We start from the raw sequence: 16,153 nt of genomic DNA on the forward strand, positions 1-16,153 counted from the left end.
AATATATAATCATCTTTATGAACTATATTTTGAATTTTTATTTCATGTAATGCATTCTTACCGATACTTTATTCTTCTGATTGTTCTTTTCCAGTCATCCTTAGTCTTAATGGATGTAACATCATCTTCAGTATCTGAAGACACTAAACATTTTCCTAAATGGTTTTCTTTAAATAAAATTACAGTTATGTTTATCTTGGAACAATTCTGTTTATCCTGTTCTTTTCCCCTCATGCTGATAGATTTCTATATATCTGATGATCTATTCATATTCATGTCAATTCATATTAAGTGTCAGAAACTATGATTTCTCATTGCTGGGAACTCTGTGGATATGGTTGAGACTTCTTGATCTTCAAATTATATTTTAAAATAAATGGGAGGAAAATCATCTGTTTTACTGGAGACCTTAAATGTGGCTTTTCATCTTCCAAATTATTGTTGAAGCCTCTCATCAGCTGATGGTCCAATATTCTCTTCACAGTTAAAGGATTGCTTCTGGCTTTATTCCTGTACTGTAACTTTAATAAGGTCTTGGGAAGGATAAGAAACAACTGATTGTCATTTTAAACCAGAAAGCTTTGTTTTCAACAGAGTAAAATAGATCTTCATAGTTATGTACTTTATATTTACATATAATCTTTCATTTGACACATAATACATTTGAATGGATAACCTCATTTGATTGAAATCTAGCAAACCTGTAAAATGGGTAGTACAATATTAAAGTTAGAGTAATGAGATGGAGAACTAAGAATTACAAACTACCCTATCTTTGTCTCTAACATCTATATTTAGCTTCATATAACCTGAGAGGAGACTAATATATTCATCAGATGACTGTTTATCAATTTACTATAGTAAATGTTAAGTATTAAAAGAAACTACAGGCTCAGGATTAGTGAATTCCGACCAGGGAAAAAGAGTCTACATGGAAAACCAAATTTATAGTCATACAGTTTAGGTAAGCATGAAGGCACAAAGAAGGGCCTCATTGATCTTATTGGCTGGGATCATCTAGCTGAGATAGCCTGATATATTATGTCCATTTTCAGGCAAGGTTGCCATGTAGAGCAGAAAATTGAGTATTGATCATGGCATAATTTTTCCTGGATTTTGCTGGAGATTGAGAAAGTTTCCTAATGTGGAAGTTCTTTTTCTAGGTGACATTTTGATTGTCCTGATAAAGTTCAACTAAGACAATATAATGAAGTTAATTAGTTATAAACTTTCTAAATTCTTCAGAGTCCATACTAGAGCCAGCTTAACTAATTTTGTGAAGCTTCTCAGCTACTTACAGATTATTGCTTAAGGTTGCTAACTCAGAAAACATCACTTTTCCTTTTTTTTTAATCAAACGTAGATCTCTCTCTAAATTTAATTCTCAAAAGGTCGATCTAGCCAATCACCACATAACATAAGGAGACATTAACTTTGTCACTTATAAAGAAATTGATACTTAGAAGTTAAATGGCTCATCCCAGAATCTCACAGTATATTAGTGGCTGATTCAAGAACTAAATTTCAACTTTCTGTCTCTAATTTTTTCAAGTATACCCCTTAAAATGCTTTTGTTTCATGAGAAAGATAAAGTAATAAAAAACAATTACCAATTGCTTGGAGGGGAAAATGAAACTGAAGGATCGTCAGTGAGCCCAGCCTGGGTGACAAAGCAATATCCTGTCTCAAAAAAAAAAAAAAAAAAAAAGATTACTGTAAAACTTATTCATTCGTTACTGCAAAATATATAACAGATCCTGTCTTTTGGGAGGAGGTGCCAGGGATTGAACTCAGGGGCACAAAACCACAGAGCCATATCCCTAGCTCTGTTTTGTATATTATTTAGAGGCAGGGTCTCACTAAGTTGCTTAGCACCTTGCTTTTGCTGAGGCTGGCTTTGAGCTCTCGATCCTCCTGCCTCAGGAGGAGGGATTACAGGTGTCCCCCACCATGCCCGGCTGACAAATTCTATCTTTATTAGCCCAATATAGTTTGTTTTTAAGATATAATAAAAATATTTATTTTCCTTAGAATTTCTGTGATTATTGATGTTTATCAGTTCCTTTTCCCCTTTATGGAGCAATCCCAGTGAGATTTAACAAAACACTTATGTAGCTATGCAGTTTGCTAAATTTTTTCTCTGGTACTGGGGATCAAACCACTAAGCCATACCAACAACTCTGTTAATTTTAAGTTAAATATATAACTTTAGCTTTTATTATATATTTTCATTTTTTTCTGTCTTCCCACTTATTTGGTTGCATATTGCTACTCTCTCACATGTTTTATGTGTATGTATTTCATATGCTGTGAATTTATTTGACAATAAAACTGATAAACTGGGACTTTACATCCTAAAAATCTTTCAGATTCAACCTTTTCCATCCCTACAGCTAATTTTTTTCACTTGAATTGTCTTCTTAGTGAACCTCTCTCTACTGTGAGTTCCCTCCTCCAATCTGTATTTCATGTTATATCCCCTCTTAACACTACTTGATGAATAACTCCTAATTATATAAAAATAAAGTCCAAAGTTTCTTGTCCTGTGTATAGTTAATATTTATATGCCCCTTATAATACTTCAATAGTAGTAAGACCCTAATCAGAAACCAAAGTTATTATAGTCATGGGTAACCATGAGATATGAGTTTTCTCAAATGTTTTCTATTTCTAACCACATAAGGATTTAATTAGTAAGTACAATAATTATTTATAAATGATTTCTAGTGAAGGTTTAACATAACTCAATTGTGACTTAAATCAACAGTAATTTTTTTAAATACATTTAAAGGAAAAGGTGCTATTTATTATAATCAACAGCTATAGTTATCTTAGTAGCAGTCAACACACATTTTTAAAAAAGGACATAGTAAGTACTCTAAGAGGAAACAGGAATTATATATATATAAGTTATCAGGAAAAGTTTCCAATTATATGCCAAACAATGGTTTCATTACATTTTTCAATTATTTCTGTGATGATAGAAGAGATGGAAGAAGGGTGGAAGTAACAAGATTTAAACATTTTTTATTGTTTTCATATGCTTCACATGACTTTCTTGACTATAAATTTTGATTTTTTTCTTTTTTGTGTGGCCACTGTCATCAGAAAGAAAAATAATGCATTTTAGATTTTATTGTTAACATTTAGTTGTCAGTTTAATTGGAACTTCTATGTTTTTTTGAGCTACAATAGTCAGAAGTCCTTTGAACACCTCTGATTTTAAAACACAATCCCTAACTGGAACATTCACCAACTTGAAAATTTCCTTTGAGGTAAAACCAAGTTCAGAATGTTTTTGCTAACTTTATCAGATAATGTCGAATGAAATTCATAAATCTAGATATTTGTGATTCAGGTGAGCAGCAACAAGTTGACAGATTGTAGAGAAGAAGCTCCCCTCCATTTACTCAGTGTGGAATCATCCCTTAAATTTGAAATGTGTGCATGGAACTTATTAATAGAAATTCTTCTGTGGGTGTATGCCATTTACTATAAATAGAACTCAATATAATAGACGTATAAAGATAACTACAAAAGCTGCTACATGTTCTTATGTACTTTTAGTCATGTTGTATTTCAACAAAAAAGACTACTAACAATGTTGGAAAGCTGTGTCAAAGATCAATCACAACCTTTAAAAATAGTGAGCATGTAAATAATATGATAGGAAAAATATTTAAAGTATGATTTTGATGGTAATCCAAAGAATATGAGTATATGCCAATTTAAAATGTCACTGGATGAATTATTAGACGACTAAAGAATAACAATTTTACTTGCTTCTGCCAGCTCAATCTCTGACTTAAAATTCCTGTTGTAGATCTGAAGTTTTTAATTCAGTCAAATTATTATTCTCAGAACATCTTTAAGTATGAAAATATGTAATAGAATTTATATATTTTTTTATTAGTTGCTCAAGACAGTACAATGATCTTGACATATCATACATTTGACTCAAATAGGGTATGATTAAAGTTTGGAGTATTATCAGTATTGAGAAGACTGACTTTTTACAATCAAGCTTATACTTGTTCAGTTGAGCTGATATTAAATGGCACTTTGCACAGGGTTTTTGATAATACCTTATTTGGTCTTTACACAAAAATGATGAGATTCTCATCTTACAAGTACACAGGCACCACACTTCTGATTTGCCCATTCACATGGCAAAGAGACCAAGTGGTAGCCACCTCCAGTGGGTTGGAGCATAGAGCCATGGCTTTTCTTTCATCATGCGGGACATTTCATTTATACTTCCATTTTTAAGATATGAAATTCAAGTGTCTTGTTTTAATAGCCTTGGAATCATATCAGTTTTTAGTGAATAGAAAGTATACTATTTAACAATACACATTTTATTTTATTTTTTGGCGGGTTCCAGGAATTGAACTCAGAGGCACTCAACCACTGAGCCACATCCCCAGCCCTGTTATGTATTTTATTTAGAAACAGGGTCTCACTAAGTTACTTAGCACCTTGTCCTTGTTGAAGCTGGCTTTGAACTCTCAATCCTCCTGTTTCAGCTTCCCGAGCTGCTGGGATTACAGGAATATGCCACTACGCCTGGCAACAATATATAGTTTAAATAAGATATTCCCAGTCATGTTGAATATGAATGAACAGGTATGCTCTGATGGGTACTTGAGAATACTCAGGCTTATTGAATAGGAAAAATGACAAATTAAATATATTACTATGGAGTAAATTCTGTAATTGAAGTGAGAATAAACTGTGGTAGGAGCAGAGAGTAAGTGACAATAGGATTCTTATCTAGGAGTCTCCTCTGGTATACTGAACTCCCAGCACTTGGTGTAAAACTGTAATCTTGCATCCTTATTACAGGAAGGCAGGGAAACATTTGTTCAGCCACTACTGCTTGAAGGCTTTTTGGGTTTCTTAGAGAACTGTGAATATTCCTTCTAGACTCTTCTGTTGATAGAGTAAAAGGGATATGGAAGTAGCCCTTTAGGGATCAATAGAGAGGAATTAGATTGGTCACTGTGGAAGGAACAGGTTGCTTCTCTATTAAACTGCATGTTTTGCAAGAAAAAGAGACAGGTTTGTCCAGTTTCATATTGAGCAATTCAGAAGTAAATATTAGAGTACAATGTTGAAGTGGAAGGTATGTAAGATTCACAGGCTCAAATCTTTACATATCTATATGATAGTTCTTGTACTTTGGTAAAATATAAACTGATTTCTACTTTTCAAAAAATCATGTATCAACCAAAAAATTTTTTTACAGTATATTAGATCCTTTATATAAAAGCTGGGCTGCAAAGTTCCCAGCTCAATTTTGTTTTATGAAAAAATAACACTCACTTATTGAAGCTGAGAAGACAGTTCATAAAAATAAAAGGTGTATTTCCTTAATCACCAGAAAGATGTTATATTGGTCTTATAATTGAATGCAGGATGTTTTGCTATTGTCCATTTTGGATAAAAGTAATGCAGAAATCAAAATCTCTTTTGTAATTAATAGACTGAAAGAAGTTGCCTTGTAAGATGAAAATTTTCTTTTGTAAAGAATAAAGGCCACTTAAAATATATGAGGTTGTTTTCCTGTATTAGCTGTAGCAAATAAAATTTTTCACACGGTTATGCAATATTGTTCAAGCCTGGCCGTTCTGAATAGCTTGGGTGAGCAAGTATTTCCTTAAACATCATTTACTAGATATATGTGAATATGTATACATGTATTTGTAACCTAATGGCAGTAACATATTTAGATAATACTAATAGAATCTGACACAAATATCAAAAAAACAGTCTACTACCTTATGAGTTACATTTTATTTGTAGAAGAAAAATATGATTTATTTTTAATTTAGCTATAAATGATCTCTAAAGTTTAAACAGGAAGAATAGCAATGAATAATGATTTTTGTATTTTTTCAACAGCATTATTAAAAAGAAAAAGATTCAAAAGAACCTTCCCATGTTTGATCTGTTCTGAGAATTCATTTCTTAGAAAAGTGCAAGTTAATTCCAATTATATCTGATTCCTTTGCTCAGTTTTTCCTGCTTTTCATTGGAAAAGTTTATCCTTGTTTTATTTTAGGATGTCTGACACTATAGCTTAAAAGTATTTTTGTTTCAAATAAATTAGTCAAGATAATGTTTTTAACTTAAAATCCAGATTACAGTGGTGGCATTAATTTTTTTTAAATATGTCATAATAGTTGGCAGTTTAACACTATATTAAGGTGGTTAAGAGTGGGTTTGGGAGAGAAACTTAGATTTCAGTTCTATCTATCTCTAAACGTTTACTGATTGTATGATCTTGGCCAGTAGCTTTGGCTAATCACATTTTAGATATAGAATGAATCCATATTAAGAAGAAACTATCTCACCATAGTTCTTTTTTTTTTTTTTTTTTTTTTTTTTGCTATTTTATAGATCAGTGTACCGTTACCCGGACATACCTATTTCTTCACAAATTCTGGTTCTTTAGTGCCGCATACTATTTTGGTAACTGGGCCTTTCTTGGGGTAAGTACAGATTTCCCAGGCATGATTTTCCTTTATAAAGTTCAGTATATAAACTCCTTGTTTGTATATCAGTAGTCCTTTTGTATCATAGTACTTCCATTGAATTTTAAATGCATTTCTTTTAAGTGATTTTAGGTTTGAAAAATAACACCCAGCTTTTTTAAATTTACAGGTATTCTTGATCGGATTAATTGTATCCTGTTGTAAAGGGAAAAAATCAGTCATTGAAGGAGTGGATGAAGATTCAGACATAAGTGATGACGAGCCCTCTGTCTATTCTGTTTGACAGCCTTCTGTCTTAAAGGTTTTATAAAGCTGACTGAATATCTGTTATGCATTTTTAAAGTTTTAAAGTTATACGTTAGGATAAACTAACTAGCTTTCATCAAAAATGGGAGCATGGCTGTTAAAAAGGACTATATTTTTTATGTTTCTGAAGTAACATTATTGTATCATAGATTAACACTTAAAATTGCTAAAATTAATACTGTGTAAATATGAAACTACCGGCTTTGTGAGGGAATGTTTGTGGAAAAAAAAAAATCTTTAATGTATAATAGTGTTAAATTGATTAAAAATCTTCCAGAATTAATATTCCCTTTTGCTGCTTTTTAAAAACAATAATAAATCACTGATATCTGTGCCTTAGTGTCTCCAGAATAGTGTATATGTCTCTGATTGTCTAAAAATAATACTCATAGTATAGCATAATAAACATTACTCCCATATGGAATTTGTTTTTTAATTTTCTACTTAAAATCATTAGGGCCACTCAGGTAGATTTCATGAAAAAAATTCTAACTGCTAAGACAATGGCATTCTAAGATGTTTGTTATATTATTCAAATATTAGCCATTAAGTATGTTACCACTTTTACAAGAGTATTTAAGACATTTATGCATATATATACAGACGTATATGTAAACACAAATATGTATACGTATATGGATCAATCAATCTATCCATCTATCTATCCCTGTGGGTGGCATGTGTTTTATAGATGACCTTAGAATTTGTCTTCCAACATAAATGGAATTGACTAGAATAATTCTGAAAAAAGATCAATTTACTGATCTATGACATCATATTTAAAAACATGTTTTCATTTTAAGGATTTGAAATTTGTGCAAGAATATAGTGAAAGTTATATATATATCAGTATTTTGAACACATTCTGAATAGTTAAAAATAATCACAAACGATTATTCTAACTTACTAACACAAACAAATTACAATTCATAAAAAGTATACAATATGATCCTTGAAGTAAAATGTTAGTTTCTGAAAAAGATTTAAGAATTAACAATTATATCCAACGGAATTCTTCTGTCACTTAATTTTTGTACCACTTTTTTCTGTTTTCATTCTTTAATTCTCTTGACATACGTTTAAAGATTTCATGTTTGACTTCAGATTCTTTATCTAATCTTTAGTGTTATTCATCAGGATTTCATTCTCTTCTGTTCTTGTTTTACATTTTCTCTGTGGATAATCTTACTGTATCCTTAGTTTCCATACATATTATTTTTTCTTACGTTCTGAAGTTTTACTTCACTGTCAACTAGAAATTACTGTTTCAATTGTATCATGTTGAAAATATAACTAAGCCTCTCTCAGTATTCTTCTTCTTCTTCTTCTTCTTTTTTTTTTTTTTTTTTTTTTTTGACAAATGGCCTAATTTTTCAAAATCAGGCCCACCTGATTGTCTAAACCAAATATCAGGCAGACTTTATGTCTCAGGTATAACTGACTCATCAAACAGTAAGTCATATTGATTTCTACTTTATATCTGTCCTTCAGCTTATCTCCTTTCCACTTTTACTGCCACTCTGTTAAGGACTGAATAGTGAGTGTCTCTCCAAACTTCCTATGTTGAAGCCCTGAACTCCTATACCTTAGAGTATGACTATATTTGGAGATAGGTCTTTTAAAAATATAATTAAGATAAAAAGAGCACTAAGGCAATATGACTGGTGTCCTTGTAAGAGACATCTGGAATGTATGTGCATAAAGAAGAGGCCATGTGAGGACACAATTTTGAAGGCAATGGTGTGCAAGCTAAAGAAAGAGATTTCAAGAGAATCTAACCCTGCCAGTACCCTATACTTGGACTTCCTGACTCCATATCTGTGGGGGGTTGGGGGAAGCAGGAATTCTATTACATAAGCCACCCAAGTCTGTGACATTTCGTTATGGCAGACTAATGCACATAATGGTTCTTGAACTTCCTCAATGGGTTTTCTGCCAAGTCCTGACTCTTTTCAGTCTTTCCATGGCATTTAAAATACAAATCAGTTTCTTTCATTTCTTTGCTGTGAAAAGCTTTCAGTTATTTTAGAATAAAATCCATAGGCCCTTATGTGATATTTAAGGCTTTTCTGACTTCATCTTTCTCTGCCATCCCCACACCATTTATATGAGCCAGACTGATTAACTATCTACTTGGCTAGGATACCTCACATCTGCACTCTGTGAACTATTCCTTCTATATGTGATGCTCATTTTTTTTTTTTTTAATCTCCCAAGAAAATCCTTATTCTTCAAGTGTCAGTCTTAGCACTTTAGGTTCCCCCTTCCTTAAGTCCCTCAGGCTTGGTTCCTTGCTGATTCTAGTACTCAGTGGCACCCTTTGCAGTGTCATTGTAACTAATTGCTTTTATGCCGGCCTCCTCCTTACTGCAGATATTGGAACACAACATCTGGTTTTGTAACTTTGTCCTGGTGCCTGTAGTAGCTCCTTGTACTTGGAACATATTCAGTTGACATGTAAATTTCCTAACTAGAAGTTTTAAGCCTATAACCTGTATTTTGATTAGAGTGGATATGTATAGTCAGTCTGTTTTTGTTTTTTGTTTTTCGTACCAGAGATTGAACTCAAGGGCACTTGACCACGGAGCCAAATCCCCAGTCCTATTTTATATTTTATTTAGAGACTTGAGATTTATTTTGCTACCTAGAAGTTTAGAGTTTAGAGATTATATCATGTGTGTCTTAAATAACCCATACATTCACACATCATTATTTCAAGGAATAATTTCTTTTTGTCAGACCAACATCTTAGCTTTTTATTTTGTTAGTTATATTTTTACAATGTGATTTTTCTTATTAGTTTCTCAAATGTTGTTGCATACATATTTAGAAGTCTACTTTGATTCTAACACTAAGGTGTTTTCCCCCTCCTAGTGATATATGGAATGCCTTTAACTTTATGATTTCATGAAACTAATTTAAGTGTTAGAATTACCACTAATGAACAACATATATCCTTTGAAATTCTTCTGAAAATGCCTAAATTAGAGATCTTTCAGAGTAATAACTTTCCAAAATACTAAGACCCTCATGTTCCAAGCAAATCTCAAAGTGAGTATTTCAGTTGTGTAGAAGGTACTGGCAATATGAGGAACCTGGAACTGACTTCCAATTCAGAGCTACTATACCAGGGTATGATGAGGAGGGTGGGAAAATATGTGTGTGTGTGTGTGTGTGTGTGTGTGTGTGTGTGTGTGAAGAAAAGAAATTAGGAACTCCAGGAAAACAAAGCAAAACAATACAAAAGATATAAGAAAAAATGTTTCCAAAGTATACTACTGAGCAGTTATATGCTATTTTAGAATCAATCCATAGACAAACACAGTAGTAGACATTGATTATAGCACTGAATTAAGTATCACCTTTGATCACTGTTAATGAGGTTTGTCACTGTGAAAAAAAAAACCTGAGAAAATCAATTTAAAATGAGGAAAGATTTAATTTGGCTCATGGTTTCAGAGGTTTCAGTCCATGGTCAGCTAGCTCCAGGTTTTGGGCAGAGCATCATGGCAGGGATTATGTAGCAGAACAAGCTGCTCACTTCAGGGTGGCTAGGAAGGAGAGAGAGAGAGAGAGAGAGAGAGAGAGAGAGAGAGAGAGAGAGAAGGAGAAGGAGGAAGGGACTGGTGTCTTAACTTCTCTGCCAAGGGCATGCCCCCCCAGTAACCTAACTTCCTTCCATTAGACCCCACCTCCTAAAGGTTTCCAGCACTTTCCAATAGTGTCATTGGCTGGAGACCAACATAGTATAGCATGTGATATTTAAGGTCCAAACCCTAACAATATAAAAAGATTGTTGATGAAGATTGGAAAGTTGAACAAGAGAGGTACAAAGAGACCTAAGGGGAAATGGGTGTTAGTACCCGCATTATATAGTGAGTAAGGAAAAGAAAAATGAAAACATACTATCTCTGTTAGAGGGAGTATTGAAGGGTGGCAGAATTTGCTGCCGCAAAGTAGATATTTTAGCATAAATCTACTGTAGGTATTCTGACTGTGGAAATAGGGAAGAGTTCCCGTTCCCCTGGTGAGCAAACTCCTGGGGGTAACTGGCAAAGCCCTGATTCCCAGGATTGGAATCCCCAGCAATTCCCTGCTGAGGCTATGAAGTTAACTATGCAGATGCACTTCCTGGTTTACATAGTGACATCCTTTAAAGGAGAGAGGCTCTGTTGCATTAACCTGAACCTTATCTCAGTTGGCTAGCACTCAGGATTAAAAGAAATACTGACTAAACTGTAGTAATTGGTGGTGGGTAATATGTAACTTTTTGGGTTATTAAAGATGACGGCAGAGGGGTAGGCACCCCCTTTTGTCTGCCATCCTTCTGTCTGTCTGCACCTTCCCGGTGTGTCTGTGTCTGTCCTTTGTGTGCCTCTTCTACAAGTCTCCCCATACAGGTGTTCCTTTACAAGCTACTTTTAAAACAGCAGGTGCAAGAACATCTAACCTATTCCTTTTCTTCCTAAAAGCAGAAGATAAAACCATGCTAGAAGATATCCTTTCTATATCAAAAGTAAGCACCATTCTTATCACTGGGACCAAAATACCTTTATCAACAAATCTTGGGAAACTAACTTTTGTTTTCCTAGTAACTTTTCTACCATTAACTGTTCCTAGCCCAAGATTCTTTGTCTTGTTCCATTTTCATAATTTACTACTCTTTATCTAATTCAGCATATAAGCATTCAACTCTACTTCTTTGAGTCTTCATTTTCTCATGAGGGCTCCTGTGTTGTGTAAAACTTAAATAAGTTTGTACATATTTCTCCTATTAATCTGTTTTTTTGTTACAGAGCCCCAGCTGGACTCCTAAAATGGATCAAGAAAAGATTATTTCACTACAGTTCATTAAAGTTGTAAAAATAAATGTAACTGGTGGACCATCTGAAATGGTAGTTTAGCAATGTTGTTAACATTGTTAAAATGAGGAATTTCATCAGAAGATAAAATAGTTTGCAATTATATGTAAATATATCTTTGAATCCTGGCAGCCAAGACAAAAGGAAGACAATAGATGATGACATTTTTACACTTGATAGAGGAAAACACTGAGTTTGTGTGAAGATAATGTTTTGGGCACTGAAATTTAGTTGGAAGTTACATTTTGACTCCTTATGTAAAGAAAGTTAATGAGCAAATATCTTTGTTTAAGTTTAACTAGGAAGTCATGTACAAAGAGAATTTGGGATCTCCAGAAGAAATCTGGTTGGCTCTCAAGAACTCTCCAGATGGATTAGCTTTTATGTACATTATTCATTTTATTCCAGTCAACTAATACCCAAGTTCTTGCAAATTCCAGGCACTAGATGATGACTACTGAATTTCTAGGATGGAAGAAAATAGCCCCTGTCAGAATGTGTAGGCACGTGGCCCCATGGCAGTAACTGGACTTTTATCAATATCACCAAGATTTGTATGTCTGATGTGAATAAATATACATGAAACAAATTATCAAATTTTGAGTTACAATAAAAATCTAGTGTTGGAATGCTGTCTTCTCCAAAGCACAACACATCCTCTCCTACCGTATCAGAAGATTTGTTAATTAGTTTGGAGTTAGAGTGATGCAAGATAGGTCCTTGGGAGGGACATTTCTGGAATTTTAGAGTGATGCTTCATAAATATCCACCATTATCAGAGGAATCAACTCCAAGTTTACTAAATTGCCCAAGTTCCTGATATTGAGTTTTTTCCCTGGACAGACCTAGAAGCATACCAGCAGCATTTAACTAAATCTCAACTGATACGTTTCGTTAGATTTGCATATATGGATTAAGCTACACCCTGTTGCTAGGAAGGTCTCTCTCTCCCTCCCAGCCCCCACACATTGCCTTAATGAATTTTGGAAGTTGCCTTATTTCCCTCATTAGCAAGTTGTCAGGAAGCAACCCCTAATCTTCAACTAGGATTGCACAGAGGATGTAAAAACTAATTCTTCTTAGAATAAAGTCATTAAACAAATATTAAACCACAACATAAGGATGACGTTTTTTTGGAGACTTAAGCTAATATGATCCAGTGTTTTCTCTATGTAGTTCCCCCCCTAGACTCTCATCTGCTTCAGCTAAGTAAAAGTGGGATTCTCACGTATGTGTAAAGCAATGTCTTCTATTACTCATAGAAGACATTTTGTAGCAGATGAGCAGTCAACTGTTGAGAGCTCATATGGTACCAACCTAAGACAGGAGGCTGACGCCTTGAGGTCAGCTCATCCGATAACAGGTAAGGACCATATGTACTATTGGACAACCTAAGGTAGGCACGGTTTCTAAGCCACATGCTTGTTTAAACAGAGAGGGGCAAATGTTGAGAGCCACAGCCAAAGGGGCCCCAGCAAACTTTCAGGCTGCCAGCTGATGATTGGCTCACAGCGGCCCCAGCAACATCTAGCTGATTGGCTCCTCTGAGGTGATGCTCATTGGGCTGTTTCCCCACCCTTTTAGACTACGGAGCTGCTCATTGGAGGACTTTTTTTGGCTCCGCCCACGTGACCCAGTCAATCAGCCTCAAGAGCATGAGGGGAGGGGGAGGTTGAGAGGCTTGTGGGAAGCCGGTGGTGGCAGTTGGGCTCTGAGGGTTTTTCCTGAGGAGCTGTTTTGTTTGGCATGTGTGGTTCTAAAAATAAAGTTCGTTTCTTTTGACAAGTGGCTCCTGAATTGTGCCCAGCCAGACTGTGGCAATCAGCAAAGCTAACACTAGTGGTGATTAGGAGGCACCCAGAGCTCCTTCTTTTGGCAGACAAAATTTGTAGGCCAATGATTTTTTTTCCTTAAAGTTCTTCAATGACTATCCAAGTTGTATTTTTGATGTTCCAGACTCTGTTGTGTACTTTGTTCTAATATTTAATGAAAAGCAATCAAATTTTATTACATCTACTCTCCTCACTGGTCTGGTCCCACTTTGTATTTACCTGAAGTCTTTTGAAAATCTGGAGAAAGAGAGAGGGGGAGAGAGAGAGAGAGAGTAAGTAAATATTCAGAGGTATGCATGCACACAATTTCTGTCGATATAAGGGAAGAATAGTCTAAAAGAGTAAGGAAAGTTTAAGTTTATTTCAGATGTATCTAATAGCTCAAATGCTAACAAAACTATATAATCAAGTCTGAAAGCCAGTAATGGATTTAGTTGCACATTCATGTGAACCAATGTTTGAATATCTAGTATGCTATAAATTGAAGACACAGAAATGAAAAGCAAAACAATGCCTATTTTCAAGGTGTTTCTAAACTAAAGTACAAGTAAATTCAGAAATAGAAAATCGTAACGTAACAAATACTATAAAAGGTATTATATAGAATGTAATGAGACTGAGAAGAGATACCTTCCTGAGCTTAAGGAAAACTCAGGCTCTTAAGACAAGCAAATGCTAAGCCACTTACAGGCAATAAATCATCCAAGCAGACAGAAACTGGTTTCTGTTTAGTGAGCCTGTAATGGCCTTAAACAGAGGCAAGGAACTAATGGTGAGAAAAGGCCTGAAGGGGCTGTGATAGAAAGTGAGGCAAATGGGTGATCCAGGAGCCCGAGGGCCTGTCTTCCAGTGTAAACAGCTGGTACTTAATAATCAGCAAAGTCCTCTCAAAATTAGGCTCAACCCCAGGAAAAGGGAGACCCAAATTGATGGACATTAATTTTGAGCTTCTTTAGTGGAATGAGAAACAGAAGCCATTAGAGAAATAAGTTCTATTTCTTGCATGCCTACATTTGGAAGATAATGTTTGTACCTGCCAAAGCTAAGTACACATAATTGCACCAATAAACATTTGATTTGACTTGCCACTTAATTGTTCTCTATTGGAACAGAGAAAACAATTTTACATTTACACTGTGAAAGTAAAAACCTCCTTAAATTGTACCTGTTATTTCAGAGTGGTTCATTATTCCAAGGGTTAGTAAATTTTTTTTATATAAAGGGCCAGCCAGTTGAGTAAATATTTTGTGTTTTTCAGGATCACTCCAGGGCTTTGCTGGGTGTTTCTCTCTCTCTCTCTCCCCCTCTCTCTCTCTCTCTCTCTCTCTCTCTCTCTCTCTCTCTCCCCCCCCCCTCCTTTCCTTGTCTCTCCTTTTTACAACCACTTTATATATATACACACACACACACACAAAGAAGACTTTTATTAATTTGGTTTTGTCTAGTAGCCATGGTATGCCGACCCTTGAATTATTCCATTAATAACTTTGCTTAAGGTAGTTTGAACAAACAAAAGTTGGCTAAAGACATAAAATTTAAGGGGGACTATTAATTTGAAAGCATTTTTTAAAAAATGCTGTTGAGCATATTGTTGCATAGTTTTTAACATTACTAAACCTTTAAGTTTAGAGGTGATAGAAACTTACAAAAGAATTTAAACAATTCAGGAATTGTGACTAACCAAGGGAGTCAGTAATTTATAGTGACCTCTAAATTGATTTGATCAGGGATCAGTTTTTCCCACATCTTTTCATACAAAGCCCAGTTGGAGAAATGACGAAGATGATCCCTAAGTTGTCTTCTACCTTTACTTTTTGTTAAAGACCTTTTTTTAAGTTTCTTTTTCTTCTTCTGTTTGTTCTAATTATACGTAACAACAGAATCATTTCAATACATTGTACACAAATGGTGCATAGCTTTTCATTTCTCTAGTGGAACACAATGCATTATCACTTAATTTTTGCCATCATAGATGTACCTAGGGTAATGTCTGTCTCATTCCACCATCTTTCCTATCCCATGCCTCCTCCCCTCCCCTCACTCCCCTTTGCCCAATCCAAAATTCCTCCATTCTTCCCATGCCACCGCATGACCAACCCCTGTCCCCGACACACATTATGGATCAGCATCCACTTATCAAAGAAAATATTTGGACGTTGGGTTTTGGTGATTGGCTTACTTTGCTTAGCATGATATTCTCCAACTCCATTTATTTACCCACAAATACCATAATTTTATTCTCTCTTAATGCTGAGTAATATTCCATTGTGTATATGTAACACAGTTTCTTTATCCCTTCATTTATTGAAGAGCATCTAGATTGGTTTCACAGTTTAGCTATGATGAATTGAGCTTTAATAAACATTGATGTGGCTCCATCACTATAGTATGCTGATTTTAAGTCCTTTTGGTATAGACCAACAAGTGGGATAGCTGAGTAAAATAGTGGTTCCATTCCAACTTTTCTGAGGAATCTTCATACTGCTTTCCAGAATGGTTGCACCAATTTGCAGTTTTGCCAGCAATGTGTGAGTGTGCCTTTTCCCCCACATCCTCACCAATCCTTATTGTTGCTTATATTCTTGATAACTGCCATTCTCACAGGAGTGAGATGAACTGTTAGAGTAGTTTTGATTTGCATTTCTCAAATTTTTTT

At 34.6% G+C, this 16,153-nt stretch overlaps 1 protein-coding gene across 1 annotated transcript in view; it reads left to right on the forward strand.

Moving 5' to 3' along the window:
- The window catches only part of Lmbrd1 (LMBR1 domain containing 1), a 97,621-nt gene extending 90,467 nt beyond the window's left edge, over nucleotides 1–7,154 (forward strand). Inside the window, exons 15-16 of the mRNA XM_076860053.2 lie at nucleotides 6,403–6,494; nucleotides 6,667–7,154. Coding sequence (XP_076716168.1) covers nucleotides 6,403–6,494; nucleotides 6,667–6,780 — 206 coding nt within the window. The 3' untranslated portion in view covers nucleotides 6,781–7,154. The remainder of the gene's footprint in view (nucleotides 1–6,402; nucleotides 6,495–6,666) is intronic.
- The last annotated feature ends 8,999 nt before the right edge of the window (nucleotides 7,155–16,153 follow it).

The sequence above is a fragment of the Callospermophilus lateralis genome, chromosome 6, assembly GCF_048772815.1.
Source record: "Callospermophilus lateralis isolate mCalLat2 chromosome 6, mCalLat2.hap1, whole genome shotgun sequence".
Classification (NCBI taxonomy): Eukaryota; Metazoa; Chordata; class Mammalia; order Rodentia; family Sciuridae; genus Callospermophilus; species Callospermophilus lateralis.